The sequence below is a fragment of the Camelus dromedarius genome, chromosome 2 (assembly GCF_036321535.1).
Source record: "Camelus dromedarius isolate mCamDro1 chromosome 2, mCamDro1.pat, whole genome shotgun sequence".
In the NCBI taxonomy this organism is placed as follows: domain Eukaryota; kingdom Metazoa; phylum Chordata; class Mammalia; order Artiodactyla; family Camelidae; genus Camelus; species Camelus dromedarius.
The window spans coordinates 6,924,811-6,946,755 of NC_087437.1; the positions used below are offsets into that span (position 1 = coordinate 6,924,811).

At 40.5% G+C, this 21,945-nt stretch overlaps 1 protein-coding gene across 10 annotated transcripts in view; it reads right to left on the reverse strand.

Moving 5' to 3' along the window:
- The window catches only part of SATB1 (SATB homeobox 1), a 97,836-nt gene that overhangs the window by 13,815 nt on the left and 62,076 nt on the right, over positions 1-21,945 (reverse strand). For all 10 annotated transcript variants that reach the window (XM_064490988.1, XM_064490972.1, XM_064490974.1 and 7 more), the window contains exon 9: positions 16,540-16,695. In XM_064490988.1, coding sequence (XP_064347058.1) covers positions 16,540-16,695 — 156 coding nt within the window. The remainder of the gene's footprint in view (positions 1-16,539; positions 16,696-21,945) is intronic.

The window sequence follows — 21,945 nt, forward strand, 5'->3', positions numbered from 1 at the left end:
GATGTTAAATGAACCTAGTTAGTTTAATACTTTTTTGGGAGATGTTTTAGGGGCCCTCTGAAGCATCTCAAAGCTAGAGAGGCGGATGGGTTTCTTTATTCACATGCATGCTCATCTCTGCCCTCTGAGTTACAGTTATTATAAACAATTGTCAACACCGACAGCCCCTGAATGAGACACTCATCACTTTCCTTCACCCTTGAGGGGCTCGGAAACGCCCTGAGGCTCACACTTCAATAAGTGAGTGTAGAAATAGAGCAAAAGATTCCACGCAATGCACCGCAGTGGCCCTAAGTTGGGAGAATCACAGGAAAATATAAAAATGGCACAGTCTGGGCCATTTAGTGAGCAGCAAAAACTAATATACACCTCGATCGTTCCTGAGGAATTGGGTATTGCCGCCAAGTCCAATGACTTACATTCACAATAACGTTGTTGCATTTCAAAGGAATAAGATGCAAACTGAACTCAGTCTACCAGGTCAAGGAAGCAGAAAAGCACTAGGAACGGCTTCTGTCAAAGGCAAATACATCTGCCAGGACAAAGTCAAAGCTTCCCAGGAAACTTAACTTTTTTTCCAAACCCTTCAACCTCAATAAATACATGCTCTTACACGATAATGTTACGAAGCAAATTTCTTACCGTGTTGCATTCTAAAGTCACTATCAAAAATTTACAAGATTTATTTTTCTCTTCGAAATGATAATGATCACTAAGAAAAAAAGGTTGCTGAGTATCTGTACATGCCGTGTGCAAAAAAAAAACCTATAAAAATAAGAACTTACAAAATGAGTAAGTTTTAGGTGATAATTTACTTGCTACGCTGGCCTGTTTGCTTACAAAAATAACTTATCAGGTTAACTGAAACAAATATTTCTGCCATTGCCTTTTGAACTGATTTATATAAAACTTTTCAACACTGTGGATATCTCCTGAAATGAGCTCTTCTTCCCAAAAGGCATATTTACGGGCTGGGAATTAAAAACTTAAATCTTCCCTCTGTGATAGTCTAGGAAAGAGAACAAAGAACGCTTCAATCCAGGGGAAGGCAATTCGGGACTGTGAAAGTTCTAGGGTTCGTATCTTAGAGAAACAATCAAGTGGGCAGGGTCATGACAAGCTCCCAAGCTGCTAATGATTTTGCTGATAAAGTAACACCCAATTTGTGGCTCCAAACCACATCTTTTCATCCATGATGCAAACCAACTACTCAGAAGTCGAATTAACGGAGGGGCCCAAATCTTGCGATTCACAAGTAGGGTTTAGAAAAAAAAAAAAAGACAGCATTGGGTGAGGGGAGGGTATAGCTCAGTGGTAGAGCGCCCGCTTAGCATGCACAAGGTCCTGGGTTCAATCCCCAGTACTTCCATTAAATAAATAAATAAAAATAGATAAACCTAATTACCTCCCCCCATAAAAATAAATAAATGAATTAAAAAAATTTAAATTAAAAAAAGCATAAATATTTCTAGAAGCATCATGTGAGTTCCAATGATAATGGACAGGTTAGAAGTTTACCAATAAGAAGAGACAAGGAGGGGCTGGGGCTTCCCACAGGCCATCAGTTACTCCTCACAACCACTAGGCCTGCCTTATACATACTGAGAAAGTCAAGCCCAGAGAGGGGTCTGGGGACAGAAGGACAAGAGTGGAGTCTGGCCTGATTCTTCCTGATCCCAGGGCCCCAACTCCTCCCACCGGGACTACCTTAGGAATATGCCAGCTTTTGGGAGGACAAAATTATGAGCAGATGAAATCTGCTTTTGAAGCATCACATCCTTCCATAAATAATCACAAAGTGCCATCAAGGGGTTGCCCGCTGTGTAGAGAAGGAGGAGATTTGGGGACAGTCACGACGGGGAACCACTCCTCCTGGCACCTACTGTCCTGCAAGGTAGGAACGGCTTAAACTTCACGGGTAAGCAGACGGTAAAGGCATAGTTTAACTGACAAAAAATTTCGAGTCTGAGGGCAAAGGCACTCACTCTCTCCCAAAATCTGGCACTCTCTGTGGGCATCAGAAAGTTGGAGAAAAGGTTGTCTGGGAGGTTTTTGTTCTTGTTTTAATGTTCTTGCAATAATCGTAACCCCAGCTTACCTGCTCTGGAGTGAAGGGCATTGGAAAAATAAGCATCCTAAAAAGTAATAATTAACAAACAAATCTTTCTCAGGTAAATTCAAGAATTCCTCAGCTAATGGGTTAAAAAAAATAAAATTCTACCTTCCAGCACACAATTTATCTAATCATGGATCTCATCTCTCTTGTGTCGTGGACCCTTCTGGACCCTGTCTGGTAAAGCCGACAAATGATGCCTTTCAGAACAATGTTTTTATGTACCCAGAATAAGATCTGTCCGATCACAAAGACAACCAACTGTACTGAAACACAGCCATCGAAAACACGTCATATGGCAATATACATGCTTCTTTCTTAAGACCCCAAATAGCAAGATCTAGGAGCAGCTCTAACACCCACCACAATTTTACAGTGATGAACAAAAAATAGTACTGTGAGAGATTTAGGGTAGAAATGTGATATGAAAATGTGTGATTTTTGTGTGTACCATCATGTACTTAGCGGCTTTTTAATATATAATCCCAGACAGCATGTCATTGAAATGTGTGATTTTCATTGGTGATAAATTCATAGGTATTGCTAACACTACTGGGACTTGTTGCATATTGAAAATTGAATAAAAAGTCAAATTTCAGGAAGACATGAGTAAAGATAAAGGGTTTTTTTTCTACCCAAGTTCATTCATGGACCTCTTGCGGGAAGGTAGGATATAGGTTAAGAGCTCCTGAAGAGGAACTGCCCCCAACATATACGTTTGTATACCTACATATACACACACACACATATATATATTTCAAACATTACTCCAGAACCATCTTACATAAGCTCCCAGTAGATTAGAAAACTTTGGTATTTATGAATTCTTGGAACAGATTTCCTTATTGTGGTATTTTATTTTATTTTATTTTATTTTATTTATTTTTTGTCACTATAGGACCATGCCTCTTAGAGATGGGTTGGCGGAAACCAGTTAATCACTAGTTAATGGTTCCCAGACTGGGTCCTGAGGACCCCATAGGGGTGTTTCTGCTGTGCCCCGGCTGTGTGGATGTAGGGTGGCATGCTGATGAGAAGGTCCCGCCCCCCACTCAACCCTCAAGTCAATCAAAATGGAGGAAGACCTTTATCTGCTTTCTGTATTTCAGTTCTGGATGAGATTTCACTCATAAAATAACAGCTTTACAGCTTAACCGTTCTGGATTGACAAATTGCACTAGCAGATATATATATGTCACTGATTTTCTTCCTGGTCCTGTTACAAATTCAGTAAATGGGTTGACAAGCTCTGAGTTAAGAAAACGTCCATACTTGGTCAACTTCATACCATCTAAATAAGTATAAAGGTAGGCATAGCACCAAAGTATCCTTTGAGAAATGTCCCTCTGGCAGGAGAGGAACAGTAACAATTTTTTTCCCAAAGACCCTGGAGTTTCCCAAATAGCAAGGCAGATACAGGATGGAAGCGGGGAAAGGCGAGGAATGGTGGCGTGGGCATGCTGTGTGATGGGGGATCCGGCTGGGGACGGGGAGGGAGGCTTGCAAATGCTGGGAAACCAGCAGAAATCAAATAATGGTTAGTATTCCCTCTCATCACCTCTTCAAAGAGCACACGGTTATACAGGATACGCCTTTAGGATTCGAGAACAGGGCGGAAGGAAGCTAGCCAAAGGATTAAAGAAAAAAAAAAACAGTGAGCAGGAAAGATGATAAAGGAAGGGGGGAGAGGTACAAAATCAACATCTAACCATCTCATTACTTCATATTATATACAGCTTAATGCAAAATTTCTCCAAAAACATAAACACAACTTTCCGTCTGACAATTAAGCTTGATGGATAAGACTTTAGTCCTTATGGTTACCCAGGGTCTAAGTTATTTAGTCTCTTTAATCAAAATACTAAAATAAAATCATTACCCATTAGGCTATTACCCTTCCCCCAATCTCCAAACACACAAGCAAAAATTAATTGCCAGCCAGGAAGAAAGGAGGCAATTTAGACAGGAACAGCTTGGTGTGGACTGAGCTGGATTTCCTAACAGTATGTCTCTGTTTGTGACATACTTTGCTCCCCTGACCTTATTGAAAGTAATTTATTTTTACCTATTAAACTACCAACTACTCTACCAATGAACCCAGCCAAGTAACGCTCGGGCAAGTAGCGCTTGGGTTGGTACCAGAAGTCAGATGGGTAAACGTTTAAAGGACACATCTGGGGGCCGGCACTGCTCAGCAGGTCTTAAATGTTACAGGTACCACGTGCTGGGTTTGCAAATTCGGGCTTCAAGCTATTCCTTCCAATCAGCAGTGAACGCCCTGCCTCCTCCTTGTTTTATTCCCTGTTTCAGTAACCTCTTCCAAACCTGTGGTTTCTCACGGACTGAGTCTATTTTTCCCTCTTTAATGTGCTATTCTTCCCTGAAGAACTTTTATCAATCCCCCAAAATGAGAAGTTAAAGGTGGACTTTCAGGCATCAGTTAAAAACCCCCAAAATACATGTTAAAGGAGGAAACACTTTGGCAAAGTGTGAGTCATATCGTGTTGGTAACCACCAAGCCAGCATGTATTCAGCCACCCCAATCCCCACCTGAATGAAGCTCACCCCTCCCTACAGGGTTCTGACTGCTAGGTCCCTGATGGGGCGGGGGAGGACGGCTTCCACTTTTCTAGTAACAAGTCCCAGATGAGATCGCATCAGTCTTGAGCTCATCTCACGCTATATAATATGGAGTTCATACCCCAGACTCCAAACAATCATTTCTCCTCACTGTATGCCACACATAAATAATCCTTTTTGGCTACCGACTCCAACATAGCGCTTGGTTCCCCCAAACTAAACCCCCCCATTATTCAAAACTTCACTTCCTCTGTGACTCGTTCCCAGACTACCACACCTGTCGGCAGTACCTTCAATAGAAATAGCATCTCTTTCACACTTGTGCACCTGTTCCAGCAACAAACTCACAGACCCTGGAACTGCCAGGGACACGAGACATAATCTGACCCCACCCATTCTACCTTCCTGAAGGGGAAGTTAGCCTGAAAGGTCAAGTAACTTGCCTGGGGCTACACAACATGGTAAAAGTGGAACGGGACCCCCCCCCCCCCCCAACTCTGTGCAATCCTCATTGCCTTCTCTAAAAGATGCAGTCCTTGTACAAGTTATTACATACACTGCATGTTGAGTTTGCAGATCAACACTATTTCTGTCTGATGTGGATAACCAGGAACCACGCCCTCCCACCCCTTTCAGCTTGGAATGAAAAACGTGAGCTATGCTCTAAAGGATGTTGCTGACTTCAGCGATGCTGCTGAGAAATGCAGACAGTGGGTCCAAAAGAAAATAGCAGAAGGCATTCAAAGAAACTGCTTTTTCTTCCTGTATGTTTTCCTAAGGATCTGAGGGCAGCAGAGAAGAGAGACTGCAGAGTGGTCGAGGAAGGTGGACTGAGTTCAGGGTCAAGTTCGTGAACTACTTTTCTACTGAATCTTCAGCTGGGACTTGCTAACAGATCCCTGCAAAATATACTGTTTTTTAGACAGGGACCTAGCAGCGTCCTTAAAGAAAATGACAGTATTTCTCTTTAATAAAGGGATTCTTGCAGTCTCATTAAATTTAATGGAAAGACACATTCTCAAATTCCATATATACCTCCAGCATCCCTAAACAGCAATTCTGATTTTTTTTTTCGTTCTCTTTCCTCTTTCCTTTCGTATCAACAGGTGTGCTTAGAAAGAAAGAAATCTTAGCACATGAAAACTAAAGTTTGCCAACATGGAAAGCTAGGGAAGAGTTTTCAGATTATAAATAAAATCTTTCAGCTGCAAAGAAACAAGTCAAGTTTCCTTTAAGTAGTGAGTTTTTACCAATGACTGCACAATGTGATTCAATTTGCACTCTGGCCTATCCCCAACATATCCTGAAGTAGCTGTGCAAAATCTTCAGGGTCATTAAAGCAAGGGCAGTAGCAATGAAGTCATAAATTATAATTTTTTTTTACCTTCACTTTTCTTTTTTTTTTTAACATTTTTTTATTCAGTTATAGTCATTTTACAATGTTGTATCAAATTCCAGCGTAGAGCACAATTTTTCAGTTATACGTCAACCTTCACTCTTATTTCTTGGACTCATCCTCATATAACTATGCTATGTACGTCAAACACCTTCTTGGGAATCCTAAAACACAAGTGACCGCAGCTGTGGCAGGTGGGTCGCACTGATTAGCGACTAGTGCTTTCACTTCTGTGATAAGAAGGATTCTGAGGTGGTATCTGTACTCAGAGAAATCGGTACTTTGACAGACTGGTGATCTGAGGCTTGGAGCCAATCTTCCACGATAACTGTAACTTGCAAAATGACTACAAATGAAGGTAAAGACTGTTCGAAGATACTGACCTAATGAGTAGGTAGGAACTATGTGAATGGTTTAGCATCTGAGATGGAAGAAGGGCTCCAGCTAAAAGGCAAATACTTTCTTTTCCTCTAAAGTGACATGGAGGCCAGAAGACAGTAAGAATAGACAGGAAAAATGCTAGATTTCAAAGATATTATGGAGCAAACACAAAACAGTGAAAAATTGGACTTTTTTTTTTGTTTTTTGGGTTTTTTTTAATGTGAGAAAATAAGGAAGAGGGAAAATGGTTAAAGGAAGGGGACAAAGGGGGAAAACCCAGTGTCCTAGGGGAAACAGCACCTCTTATCAGCCTGACAGCAGAAATCACCACAGAATTTTAGGAAGCTTCCAAACGAGGTTCATAACTTAAGTTGTAAAACAAAAATAAAGATAAAAAGAAAAAGCATGTGCTTTATTTGGTATTAAAAGACATTTAACTAGCTCTATGTATGTTTTAAATGTTCTCTAAAGTGGATCGTTGTAAACCTTCTCTAGAGGTACGATTCTGAATCACCGCCGATCCTATTTCTTCCTCCTCTCTTAATTTTAGTTTTCCACCAGCTTATTTCCCTTCTTATGGCTCCAGTACTTCAATTTTTTTATGACTGGATTCTTCTGAGACTGGTGATAATTCTGGCCTCATATGGTTACCTACTTCTGCCCTGTTAGCGCCAATATTTCTGCAGAAGCGGAATTCGCTGGTTTTCAACTCTACCTTTCAAAGTCATTCTACAAATCAACACACCTCTCTAGACAATCAATCTTCTGATTGGGTCCATTTCTGTTTTGGGGCTGTCTGGGATACGACCAAGCATGCCTAAACTAACTTTTCATTAAAAAACAAATCATAAAAACTGCATATGCCCACTGCAGAAATTCTTCCAGAATTTATGTTCAAGTAAAAGTTTCAACACTAAAAAAAAAAAAAAAAAAAAAAAAAAAAAAAAAAAAAAAAAAGGCAGAGATTAAAGGGATATTATCACCCCCATCCAAAAAAAAAAAAAAAAAAAACCATACAGAAAAAAACAGGAAATCTTTTTCCCATTCAAGTTTTGGTGAAAGTGAAAAAATGGAATTTGATGACAGTTTGGATTAAAAAACCTGGAAAAAAAAAAAAAACTAGGCCACTTCTCCATTTTTCTAGACACTTAACTTCTTTCCTTGCCTTTTATTTTTATTTAAGCACATCTTCAACACACACACACAGACATGCCCCCACTCTTAAAAAAAAAGGGGGGGGGCTGAAATTTTAGTTACACCACATGTGGTTTTCATTTGTGAAAAATGAACAAGCTGTTTGTGGTTAAACTGTCTAATCGCCTGTTATCAATCTAGCGCTGCATTCAAGATTTACAGGATCTATCAGCTTCTGTGCCACATTAGCTGCAAAGGCGGGGAGGCCGGGCTGGGGGGGTGGGAGGAGAGGGGAGGAGGAGAGAGTTTATCCCGAGGAATAATATTTCCAATGCAGCCTCACTCGCACTACATCTGGTTGTGCTGGTAGCGGCAGTTAAATTGAAATATTTCACAGCGTGTGTCAGAAACATGCAGAATGGTAATTATGACAGATCTGATTAAGCCGGAGTGCCGCGAGCTCCCTGGCCAGCGCCGGTTGTGCAGGTGTGACCTTGTGCGTGCCTGCGTGTGTAAATAAAATTAATTACAAGCGAGAGGGTGAAGGCTTCGGTGACATCACAAAGCGGAGAAACTCCCAAGGGGGAGACCTAATGGAATATTTTCCCTCAGTCTAATAATACAGTTCATATTGACTTGAGGTAATTAGTGGGATCATTAAAGCAGTTTTCCCGGCGTATTTGGCTGCCTGATCAGATTAGTGAAAATGTTCTTCAGAACAAGCCCTGTGTGGTCTGCCAGAGACGAGGAAATAAAAAGCAACAAAGCATATTTTGGGATGATAAGCAGCACTGGACTTTTTACTCCGGCAAAAACATCTCCGCTTCCCTCCGGAGCCCCCGGCTCTAACGGTCCTGTCCATTTTAATTCTGCTCTTCAGCGGGTGTGCTTCTAGACACACTCGGAACGATTTTTCCTTTCCCCTCTCTCAGTCAAACTGCTTCATTCTGTCAAGACCTCCCCACTCCCCAACAGATCGCTTTTAAACAAGGCGATGTTCAAATTGGGGGAAAAAGTAGCTTAAATGAGTGCTTTCCTGCTCACAATACGGGGCAATCAGGAGACGCAAACAAAAACAAAAACAGAAGCAAAAAAATAAATAAATAATTGCTCACAAACCAGGGGAAGGAATGCTGCTTAAAATTCACCTGCTAAACAAAGGAGTCTTCTCTTAGGTAACACATCACAGAGATCTAAATATTTATTCGCGTTTGGATCTCAAAATGGGTTTCGGCATTGGCCAAAGTTGGGGCAAACATTGTCTGAGTTGAACGGAACACAGAGCCCTCGTCAAAAGGGCCATTTGTTTGAAAACACTCTACTGAGCATGCTCTACCTTGCCCCTGGAATACGCCAAGCGCTGTCACAGATGGCAGGCTCTGACAGTTCCCATCCGTAGCGTTGGTACTCGACAGTTCAGCACAAGATCAGTGACATTCTGTCTCATTAGAACCACGCTAATTATCACAGCTAGTTTCAGGGGAAACCATGTGTTGCAATGGTCAATTTGAAGGAGTCTGTGCATCAACAAACTGGTAATAAGGATCAGACACCTTATTATATGACAGCATGCTGCCTATGATCTGATTTACAGAATCAGAGGCACTGAGGCGGCCGAGGAGGCTGGCAGTTTATGAAACAGTGTGTTTTAAACCCGATTCCTGAAGCACACTGGTTGAAAAGGGAATTGTTAAGGGAAAAAAAACCAAAAAGTACACAAAGGCAACTGGAATTGTTGAATCAAGAAATCAAAGGAGGATAGGTTCTCTATTAACATACAATAGAAGTAGATGAAGATTTAGAAAAAGGACAATTTCATCAATGTAGCAATTGTTTGACAGTGCTACCCATGGATTGCAGCTGATAGTTCTACAAGGAATTTAATGAGAAATTATAAAATGGCTATATATCTACTAATCTCTAAAACATATATATATTTTTTAAATGGGTGGCCTATTGATTCAGATGCCATTTTGTCATGCAAAAGAACTGCATGTATTCGAAGCAGAACAACTACACTTACAAAAAATGAATAACCTCCAAGGTTACTTTTTAAGGTACTGGAAGGTATTCTTTTGGCAGGACTGAAAAATCCTACATCAGATTCACATCACCAACAGAAGTTTTTCCATCCTTCTCTTAGCACCTTTCAGTGATGTGAAATTTTAATGGTGCAGTTTCTTCCGGAGCTATTTTTCTATTGTCATTTTGCATAAATGCATTTTCATAGCTCATTCATTTCACAGGGCCTTTATTTTCATTTCTCATATGAGGGAAAAAAGAAGATAAAGCTAAAATAAAACCTCTTTTTACTACCCAAACCATAAAAGACAACTGGTGAGACTTCAGAGAACACACTTTGTATTTTACCGTGGTAGTCTGTTAAAGAACTGTATCAGTGCTGTAATTATGTGCTAGCTACGTTTAACTGAATGACATTGTTGTAAAATTAATTCCTACTAAGAGTTAAACCCCACTGGTTTGATCTCTTCCCTACTCCCATTCTGTAGCTAGTGGATCCTGTCCTGAAGAATTTTAACTCTTCAATTGTCAAAGCTGTTGACAGAAGAGTTTCCAAAAAGAGGAAATTTCATAGGATATTCTGAGTCCACATTTTTCAACTTATACTACATTTCAGGACAAAAAGGGCCTCAGATTAAAGCAGATTCTACAAATACAATTGGGATATTCATGCTTTAGAATGCATGAGACTAGCTTGCCTTAAAGTGGACCACTTCTGGGGTGACCTTCCCTAGACTTCCTCATGTGATGATCCTCTTGAAAGAGTTGGCTCAATGTTTACAAGGTGCTTCTTTTCAAATCTTGATGAAAATTTTCTTATGACATTTTCTCAAGATGGGGAAACCAGGCTTAACGAGTGATGACTATACCTGTTACTATTAACTTACTGATGGGAGAATAAGGAAGAGATATTTACAGGACTCTAGTTAATTAATTTTAAATTTAGAGGAAAAGAAATTGTTTAATGATTTAAAGGTGGCAATAAGATAACCACACATTTTCTGTCCAACTTGTTTAAATAGAAAATGTCCAGTGTCTAAGGGATAAACACCCCTTGACATTTTTTAGCCAACAATATAATGGGCAAATATGTGTTCTATTTAATAATTCTGAACCTCCTTGATCAAAGCCTAGATTAATGAAAACATATGCTTTTTTAATAACAGAAATATGAGAAAGGCTCATATTCAGATTCACAAATTTAGTTCTTAAAACATCACATAACAGACCATTGTGTACCTTTAAACTGTTAAGAGTATGTCAATATTTATGCATTTAAAGCCATTATGTTTTAAGAGTTCAGTTTAGCAGTCAACTTAGAGACATAAAGAAAGGTCTACACTGTAGAGAATGAAATCCAGTGTGGATTCCCAAAATTTAGACAGTGGAGATTTTCAGAGATACCTACCAATGTGGGGCACCTTCAGTAGGAGAGGGATGGGACCCCACGTCCTTCTTATCAAGAAGGCAGCACTGGGGCCTCCCCAAATGTGGGTTAAACTGAACCCCGGGAAGAGCTGAGATGTCTCAGGTCTCTTCTTGCTCTCCTTTCAAGCAACCAACCTGCCTCGTCCTCCTCCACAGAAGATGTTCCAGGGAAACCTAAACTATCTCCCCAGGGTCCCCTCTACCCAATTAAAAAAGAATAAAATAAAATAAGACACTAGGTGGAGAATGTGTGAAGAGGCAGTCCCTGTCTTAGATCCTGGCTGAAGGAAACTCAGAGAAGGGGCTCTGAGGACACGGCGCTAGATCTTCCCCCAGACTGCCAGCGAAGCGTGCGGCACCAGAAGTAACGGGAAGCGTGACTCTCCCATCCGCAGGGCCCTCCTGCGCGTCTTAAACAGGAGGCCGCCCAGGTAAAGTCGTGTTGCCGCAAAGTCTGGTTACACGAACATTCCAAAAGGATGAATCAGCACAGAGCTTCACAGTGTCGTTTCCAGGGAGTGTGATTTAATTCTAACAAAATAAAAGATGCCTTCACTGACGTGCTAGAATACAGCACGCAGTCATGGTTCTGTGATTTTTTTTTTGCCCCCCTGGATTTTATCACCGTAGATTCCTATAACCAGCCATGAAAATGACATCTTTAGCCCTATTTCTACCCCCCCCGCCACTGATTTGTGACATATCATATGTCACTTGTATCTAAGGCATTCCGATCACCATCTAGGAATTTCTAAATCCAAAGGTCAAAAAGACGCTTCACCCGCTCCCACCCACCTACAAGCCCAAAGAGCGCTAAAGCTTTCTCACCCTCCCTTCTCTTTCATCCTAGAGGTCTTGAATCTCAATGACAAGTGTCTGAAAAGTCGATGGAAGAAAGCCAACGCCTTTGAATTCTCTGGTTTCTTCTACTGGTCCTGCTACTTTCACAGAGGCAGGAATTTTTTTTTGAGGGTTAAAAACCACACCTATCACAACCAGGTGAAGGTGTAGCAACCAAAGAGTCCAGTAACTCCACAGGACTGGTGGGGAGAGACTGCAGAAGACTCTGTGGAAAACACGTTCAGTCAAATAGAACTTACATCACCTCGTGGCTTTACCTCAAAGAAGCATCCTGTTCACTAAAGCACCAGAGAGAAATCATTTTCCAAACGCGAGCGGCGAGGCAGCGGCTCTGTACAAGCCTTTCCTCTGCCTGCGTTACTGCATTTGCAGCTCTAACGCTGCAGACATGAAAATCAATGTAACAATTCGATGTACAAGGCAAGGCTTCTGGTGTTGCTAATGTCCCCTTGCTGGACATACACCTTTAGTCCCAGAGCTCTCAGGGGGTTTGCTGTGGCATAAAATTAGATTCCAACATCTGCCACCATTAAGGAAAAAAATTCCATTTCCATCTCCCATATGAAAACACTATAACCAATGAACAGTAACTGAACCTTGATACCATAATGGTTATTACCCAAATCAACTATTTTTTTAAAAAACAGTAAAATTAGTGAATTCTGCTCTCATAATTATTTGAATGTTATCAGACTAAATGATCAAATTCCAATACGATTCACTTGGAAAAAAAAAAGGCTTCTTATTTGAATACTCAGAATATAAAATGTATTCATTTGGCGTTATTCGCAGTATGGTTAGAACATCTCATCTTTTTAAAGTTTGCACGAGCCTGCTTTCCTACTCAAGCACAAAAAGTAGCCTGCCTTCAGTATGCATATTTTATCCAGACATTTCTATTAGGGCTAAAAACAATCTCATTTCTATTACTCATCGGAGAGAAGAGATAATATAATACAAGTGAAATGGTGGAATCTGCAGTCGGTGTCTTTTACTGAAAATACGTTGTGCCTTAGTCACTGCATGCCACAGTGACGACGGGTCTGGTTCCACGACATTCTGGGGCTGTCATCTTTAAAATAATTATGCTGCCTGCCATGCAGGGGCCCGACTTGAAAGCGTTACCTTTGAAACAGAAAGGTTTCTGAGATACATACAGAGATAATACATACGTCACTCCGTGTGGAGGTCTGAGCTCCTTGCTCAGCACGTTCTAAGACATTATCCATTTGTGCGCAGTGCTGTCAGTTTAAAAGCTCTTCTGTCCAGCATGTGACCCCTTCCCGTGTGAAAAAGGATTCTGGGCTCATTAAGGTTAAATCATTTCCCAATACTCTGACACCAGTGACACAGCTTGGACTGTAGTCTCCTTTGAGTCCTCCATCACTACCCTTTCTCCGTACCCCAGCCCCAAACAGCCATGAAGGAGCTTGGATTCCGAGGGCCCTGTGTAGGCAAGAAGCCATATTCCATGAATATGTCAATGAAGAAAGGAAAGTCCCCACTATTTCCGCTATCAAGTCATCCAGCATCCCTTAATTTCTCTTTCGTGGGGCAGAGGATAACTTCAGTCTTGATGCTCCCTGGAACCCTGAGGAGACACTGCAATTGTCAGGGAGATGCAGAGAATTCGGGGCTGGCCCTGCTTCTTATTAGTCAAGTGACTCTCGGGTGTAACCGAGGAAATCAACGTTGCAGCCCACAGGGTTATCCTGAGAACTAAATGCAGATCATCTACAACACACGGTGGGGTCTAGCACAACAGGGGTGATGAATGTTAAGCCAACCTAGAGAATCAGGGCGAGACACAGAAGCAGCTGCGGCTGGACCAGCTGAGATACGAGTGGTCCCAGCTCTTCCCTCTTCACATGCCCTTCATTTGGGGGGACCCCTGCCTCACTCTGACAAGCCTCAGCACCTGCTTCCAAGGAATAACTAACTCTGTTACACGTTAAGAATTCTGACTATGAAAAAGGTCAGTCTGATTGGAAGATTCTTTTTTTGTGTTTTAGTTTTTCTATTTCCTTCACAAAAATCACGGCAGGAGAACAGAACTTAAGTAAATGATGACCTTCCCTTGTGAAGTCAGACCTCCTCTCCTGGGGATACATGCAGTTTTTGGACTGTCTTATTTTTCAGTAATCATCCATCTTTATATTTTCGTAAAGAGGGCTGTGCTAACATCAAAACTGAACAGCTAAGAGAAAGCTACAAAAATGCTCTGCTAGGAAGTTACAGTAAATTAGTAGTTAGGAATACCTATCTGGAGAGAATGAAAGTTAACAGTTGGCTGGACCCCAATAGCCTACAACTGGCCCCCTTGAATTCTCTTTCCACCAGCAAGGAGGAGACAGCGTGCAGCTTTGGGGGTTCTGGGGAACACACCATCAGGGCAGATACACAGAAGCTGCCAACCGACATCATTGAAGGTGACTCAGGGGGAGCTTCACAGGACAGGGGTACAAGGAACAAGGATGTTCAGAAACTCAGAACATGACTCACATGATCACACACAACACTCAGAACATGACTCACACTCGCTATCAACCAACAGCTGCCACTGTGTGAATAGTCCGCACATCGGAAACCCCGCCCAGGTGCGGAGAATCTGGGATCTCATTTTAAAGAAAGAAAAGAATAAAGGTAGCAAAAGAAGCTGCTGGCCAGAAGAAGCGATGCTCTAGCCAGGAAGGAGGGCGGGGGCAGGCGGTCATTAAATGACTGATGCCAAGCATCAAAAACTTTCAAGATTTATTTTTGTTGGTTGGTTTTAGGGCAGACCCTCATCACAATAACACACCTCGATTCTCTGTCTGCCTACCTTGGAGATTTGGGGAAAGTGGCCCTGTAGGAAGACAGACTGTGAGTTTCCATCATTTAATGGGACAGGTCAGAAGAGATGGAGAATCAGAAAGAAAGACAGGATGATATATGTTTAAATATGAGATCCTCATCATAATTAGACTAAGTGGCCCAAACAAGAAGGTGCAGGGTGGGAGGATGACGCGAGAGCAGGACATTTCTCCTCAATGCCTCGTCTTGGCATGTCAGTGAAGATATCTAAAGACGCACACAGGTTTGAAGCGGCTCTAACATTCTATCATAATTAGAAACATTTCAAGAGCCCTGTAATTTCCAATCAAAATTACAGTAATTTCCGATATACAAGCCATGATTCATGACAGAATTTTACATTCCATGAGAGATTACGGTGGCCCGATGTGTGACACACTGAGTGAGGCGCTAACATAAACAATTCCGTTTAATGTTTAAACAGCACTTGATGTTTAGAATCTCACAATAAAAGAAACATATTATTGTAGAAATTATCACTTTGACAGTGATTGAAGGGTAGGCAGGCGTGTGGCCTATAAAGCTGTAATTTTTACAGTCCACAGCTTGAGTTTAATCATTTTTATATAACATTTCCAAGATATCCCTGAAGTATTTCATCTAGCCTATAACTTAAAACAAGAACAACCGTTTCCAAAGCAAAATTCCCCTCAAGTTACCGCTATTAACGTTGATAATTTCAGAAAAAGCGAATCGTGAAAGTATCGTACGGTAAATATGTCATATTGGAAATACTCTCAGGATTGTATCATTTTATCCGAAGTTGACAGCAGCCAGGCTGTTTTATAAAGGCGAGTTCATTAATGAGAGTGAAGTATATTTGTTTAAAATTTCAAGTTGTTAAAATCTCATTCGATCCCCCGACTGCCTCTCAGTCCCACCTTGATAGTGTTTTCAAATCTTTTTGCAAACGGGAAGAGACTTCAGTATCCTTCCAGTCCTTTAAAAGTATTCTTAGCTTTGAACACAGGGTTGTAGATAACTCTAAGTTTGTTCCTACAAAGATGACTCTACTTTGGATGAACATATATGATCAACATATGACAACCCTACTGATAAAAGACTCCATTATCCATCCTTCATTATGTCTTCATCTTGTAGGAATTTTTGACTTCTCCAATTCCATTCTATTCCTTTATAAGTCAAAAGATTTAGGCAGTTTTTCTAATTGTAATTAAATTTGTATCATATATATTTATTATTTATATATATTTATTTATTATGATTATATATTTATTATATTTATTTTATTTACTATACATTATATACTTACATATTACATATATTTATAGAAAAACTAAAATCATTAATATGCAAACACATATGTGAGTATGTGTGTCTGTTTTAATAAGTGCACCTAATAGTTTCAGATGTCTGAGTTGGAACAGAAAAAAAAGATCATGTTTGTAGTATTTTAGGATGGAAATGAAAGTCATCGAAGTACTAATGAAATAATAGTAATTCAAGTTATTTGTTCCACTACCTAGACCAGCTGGAGGAATGACACATGACAATACGCTTCTGGAAACGTTAACCGACTCAGGGACTTGCCGAGAAATCCGTGGTTTGGAGAGTGAGTGTTGGAGGAAACCCAACCAAGTGTCTGTTACCCTGAATCTGAACACCGTGTTTCATCACAGAGTTCTGTCCATAACCCTGGAGACCATGACCTCTCAGGGACACCAGTTCCAACTGAGAAGTGATACCCCTCTGAGTGGGCTTTCCCAGGTAACGCAGCTCGGAGTTCTCAATGCCTGACAGAGGCTCTTACCTGGCTTTTGGTTGCTGCCACCTTTGCAAACAGTGCTTGGGAAACCTTAGCGCGCTTCATTTCCTGCTGAATCTCATCGTAAATGGAAGCATTAATGTTCATGGTGTTGTTCTCTGGTTTCCCATTTCTCTCCGTGGCAATAGTAGCCGTTTTCACCTACAAAACATTTTGGACATGCCCGTCATTTTCCACTGGCCAAATGGTTCTGAAGCTTCTCAGGCTAGGCATCCAAACTGGACAGTGTCGCTCCTTTTACGATCAAGGTGACCAACAGGGCGGTCATTCAACATTAGTTATTACCCGGAGATCAGATTGCTTACGTTAAGGGAGTCACATTGTCACAGGTGATTGCATCTGTAATATGACAGCAACCGCCAGCTGACAGCCAGGAATTATAATGCCATAAAGTAAGTTTTCTGGAAAACGGGATAGTTTCAAAGACTTGAAAACCCTAAACTAATTGTTTCCCAATTACCTTCCATTGCCATTCTAACAAAGGAAATTCACAATTAAAATTATAATGCACACTGCCGTATCTTCACTGGGTACCGGGTGCCTGACAGACAATTGCATCACTAATAGTGATTACATACTATGGCCTTTTTAATTTTAGACTCTTCTTTTATGCCTTTTCCTCTTATGTTTCATTTAAAAAGTCTTCCATAACAAAGCCATTTGCAGAGCTGCATATTTAAATCTTCTACCCATCCATGAAACAGGTAGAGTGCCTTGCTTAATTATCATAAAGGCTGGTTGCATTTTACACGTGCATGTCCAAGCTGTTCTGTATAATTATTTCATCGTTTCCTGGCACCCCTGTATATAACTATTTCCTTTTGACTTGTGGAGCCAGATGATAAGAAAATGTTTCACAATATTTAATAGAATATGACTGCAAGTTACACAAAATATATCATCAATGACTTTACAGGTATATGCAAAATGTATAATTTTGAGTGTGAAGTCAGTATCAATGCCTTTGGGAATAATCATAAGTGGGTATCAGCAGAAAAATGCCACAAAACTTGGGAAAATCAAATAACCTCAAGATTTATTGATGCCATCATTAATTTTCAACAGTTAAAAAAGAATCTTTAAAACTTAAAATCTTTAAAATAAAAATTTGACTTTATCACGCAGATACATGAACCAGCCTGGGAAATTTACATATGAACCATGGGGCAGCTGTTTTCTGGGAAACTGATGAAAACATAAATGAAAAGTTACCACAGGTGCAGGACCATGTTTCTCCTGACAAAATGAGTCATCAAGAACCGCATTGCTTAGGGTCCTTTACAGAGCCCAGGTTTCTGTGCTCTAGAAACTTACCATCTCGGACCATTTCTCTCATCCACTATGAACAATAGAAAATGAAGCTCATTTTAAGATAAACAAATGATCTTCTGACACTAAATGACATTCCTCCTGGTTGTGCAGCAAGTCTTGCAATGTTCATTTCACCCTGCCCCTAAATATTTGATATCAAAAGAGGGGCGGAGGTTATTCTAAGCAATTTAATTCCCTGCACTTACAGAGTAAAGATGAGGCTCCTTTAAAACGTGCCTTCTGTCTCCTAACTTCTAGCCATTTAGCAAAAGAACTCACCTCGGGCTTATCTGAAGGAGGCAGCTAGACTCTCCCACCTGGACCCTTGTGAGCACGGAAAGGATGACGATGAGAAACAGCTGGACCACACGCCCCAAGTGAGGACGCAGAAGGTGAGGCAGGACAAGTACCCAACAGGCTAGCCTCACTGGCTTGTCCCAAACCATCATCCGGGGACAGAGACGGCAAGAGCAGGGGTTAGATTTCCAGCTGTCCCCTGCCAGCTCTGTGATTCGTAAGCAAGGGCACTCACGGAGGTATATTAACGACTGGAGACCACTAGGCACAGACACAGGGCTTTGAAGCAATAATCTGCTAAACACCACTTTAGGAGCCAGAAGAGTTAACGCATTACCATAAATTGCCTACAAAGTTGCTTTGGTGAGATTCGCAACTTTGCTCTGGGGTGGTCTTGCTTTGAGGCAGAAGGATAGATTTGATCACCCCATGGGGTCCCTTTTAATACCTATTTTTCTCACTGCTTAAATGAAAGAGAAAAGAAAAGCCATTTCAATCGCTTTGAAAATTGAATGTTACGGAAATGGAGGCGTGAAGTCCAGCGCACTGGAAGAAATAGTTCCTTGGTAGCAATCTGCATAGTTCAGAGAGCAGACTTTGGAAACTCAGTGTTTTTAAAATAATTTTCATTCCTTTGTAAAAATTACGCTTAAGAATGTATCTTCGAGGTGGGCTATCATCATTTGTTTCAACCCTGTGATTTTCTTGCTAAAATTTTCTTGGCTTTAATTTTTTTTTTAAATAAAGCAATTACAACTTGAACCAAAAAGCAAAACTTTTAAATCATTAAAAAAAAATCAAAGAACCATTTCCTAGTAGCCAACACAATCAGAAGTGGATAAGAAGTAACATGAAACACTTAAAAAAAAAAGCGAGAGCAACAACTTTTAAAAATAATAAGAAACTGTATTACTCACTTAAGAAATATTTAGAAAAGCTTTTCTTTATCATCTTGTTGGCTTGGATATGCATCTTATCACAGATAAGCTATTAGAATTTTGGAATCACATTCTTTCTTCCTAAACACAAGCTATTGCTTAAGGGGAACTGACTTGGACAGCTTTTCAAAAATATGAAAGCTGAATTTTTTTTTCCCCCAGGTAAAAATGGAAACAAGAATCTTTTATACCTCACTCTACTAAGTACTATTTTAGCTTAGCACCGAAAAAAATCTTCTTTAATCCTGGTTTAGCTTTTAATATTATATCACACATTAAAATTCATAAAGTAGTTCATTCCAGGCAAAACAAACTACTCTTCAGCTCTTCTCCGCAAATAACACAGGAGGTAAAATAAATGCAGTCGCTTTCCGAATAGCTTTTATCAAGGTAGCGGGTTCTACTCCATCATTACGGCGGCGCCGGGGAAGTAGTTAAGGATTGGAGTTTTGGTATTTACCCTTCCACGTGGGGATAGGGTGAGCACTGGGGTCTCTGTTTCATTTCAATGAAACTGTGCAGGAGGACGCACATTTTCCATGCAAAGGCTTTTTTGCTTCTTCACGGACTGTTGAATCCATCAACCCACACTACAAAATGGACCATACACACTCCACACGCCCCCGTGTGCTACCTACGTACATGCTGCACAGAACGGACTCCACTGGGGTCCTGCTTGGTGACTGTGCCGTCCCCTGACGCGGGAGGAGTTTCCTGCACACACGTATTGCACACGTGTGTGAGAGCGTGCACACACATAAAGGTTGATGGAGTTTTAATAACAATTATTAATGATAACAGAGACTAACATTGATCAGTTGTTTATCATGAGCAGGGTACTGTGTTAACATACATGAACTCTAACCTGCAAAACGTCTCCATTTTAAAACTAACAAAGAAGTTAAGGGATTTGTCCATGGGGCAAGGCTGAGAACTGAACTTAAGTCTGTCTACTGCCAATACTGATCTTAAAAACCACTGCAAATATACGGAGGTTATGATGTTTTATACAGGATTTCTTTACTTGAAAAAATTCTTATTTTTTAAGACATGCTTTTTGGCAGCCCTTTGCTAAGTCTAGCCCATTAACATCTAATTTTTAGTGGCGAATGGTCTTATTGTTAGGTTAAAGACTCCAATATGAATTTAGTTAAGTTATGCAAACTAGAAGTGTGTTCTTAGTAATGCTGTGTATGAAATGTGCTACTCTGAGGAATTCCTATTGGTGATAAAAAAGTAGTCCCTATTTTCAAATTTTTATATATTAACACTGTTTTGAGTATCAGGATGATATCTTTTAATGCTTTTCTTCCTTTTGTAGAAACAATATTCATTTCTTTCCAAATCTGGACTTTCAAAATTCCTCTAGCTTTTAAAAGATGACTATTAATGAGAAGCATTTTATAAGCACATAAGTAATCTTAACATAAAACTGGTCAAGGGATTCATAACAAATAAAACTTATCAAGTATGAAGTTTCTGCCCATAACTAGAATCTATGTTTCATTATATTATTGAAGGATTTGTTGTAAAGGGACAGAAAAGTGCAGCTATCAGATTAAATTAATTACATGTTGCTTATATAAACTCCCTACATTTTCTAAAGTGTTGTAATAAAATATCACATCTTACATTAGGGGGAAAAACAAAGAATTACATGATGAGATGTAAAAAATATAAAGGCAAAAGTAATGATATAATTCACGTAAAAGTTATAACCCGATGATTACAGGCTGTCAAACAGTCCTTATGAAGACAGAAATTGCTAATTTAACTCCAAAAGTCAACACGTATTAAAACACACAAATTAAAAACCATAACAAGTACACACCTACACAGAAACCAACTTAAAACTGATCTGGAATAGACTAATCCCAGAAAACAGTAATTAATTAATATTAATCAAATCAATCTCGTAAACTCATCTGGAAAATTTGCTAAGCACAGCCAGAAAAGAAACCTTTAAGACCAGGGACGTTTGGAGGGGTTGGGTCCATACTAGTGACGTTTGGAAGAAATGCCCAATCACTCAAAGTCTTCCAAAGTGGGTCATCTGCCACATACGTGATGCAGTCTATCAGGAGAGTGTTCTCTACACATTCCTCTTCCTAACCTAACAGTAAAACTGCTCATCCTCCATGACAAACAGAGAGTCCCCCAGTTTCACTTTCTCCTTTCTAAAATGTCTGTTTCGAGGAGGCAGCTTGAAGTGGGCAACAGACTTAATGGCAGGTTTAAAAACTGACTAAATCTTGGACTTGGTTGGCATGAGGACTCAATGAATTCATGTACATGATGGTGCTTAGAAGTGTGAACCATCGTAAGGGCAAGGTATTCGTATTTCTTGAATTAAGAGCACATAAGTTGGGAAAATACGCTTTGGACAAACAGGTCTGGCCTGGAGCCCACTGCCCCAGCCAGGAGACAAAGCTCCCGGCATGGCTACCTCTACGGAGCTGTGAGGGACAGGTGCGGACAGGGAACAGCTCACCGAGGCGTCCCGAGGCTCATCTAGGTTTTCCCTGGGGGGGTGGTATTACTAAGAATAAAACCTGGGGCCTGAAGGAAGCCCCTTCTTGAAGATGATTTAGAATCTGCGTTCCTTAATAGTTAGATCCTCTGTCTAGTATGACCCAGGGTCACCCCAAACATCTTCCATGTGACCTAAACTCTCCAGGGAAGAGAATCCAATTTCTCAGATCTAGATGTGGCCTGGGGCCTCTGTGAGCCACCAAGGACCTCTGCCTTCAACAATTCAGTTTGGATCCAACCCAAGCCAAAGATCTGGCTCAAAATATGTTCTATCTAAATTAGGTGGGGGAGGGGGACGAAATGCACAGTGATG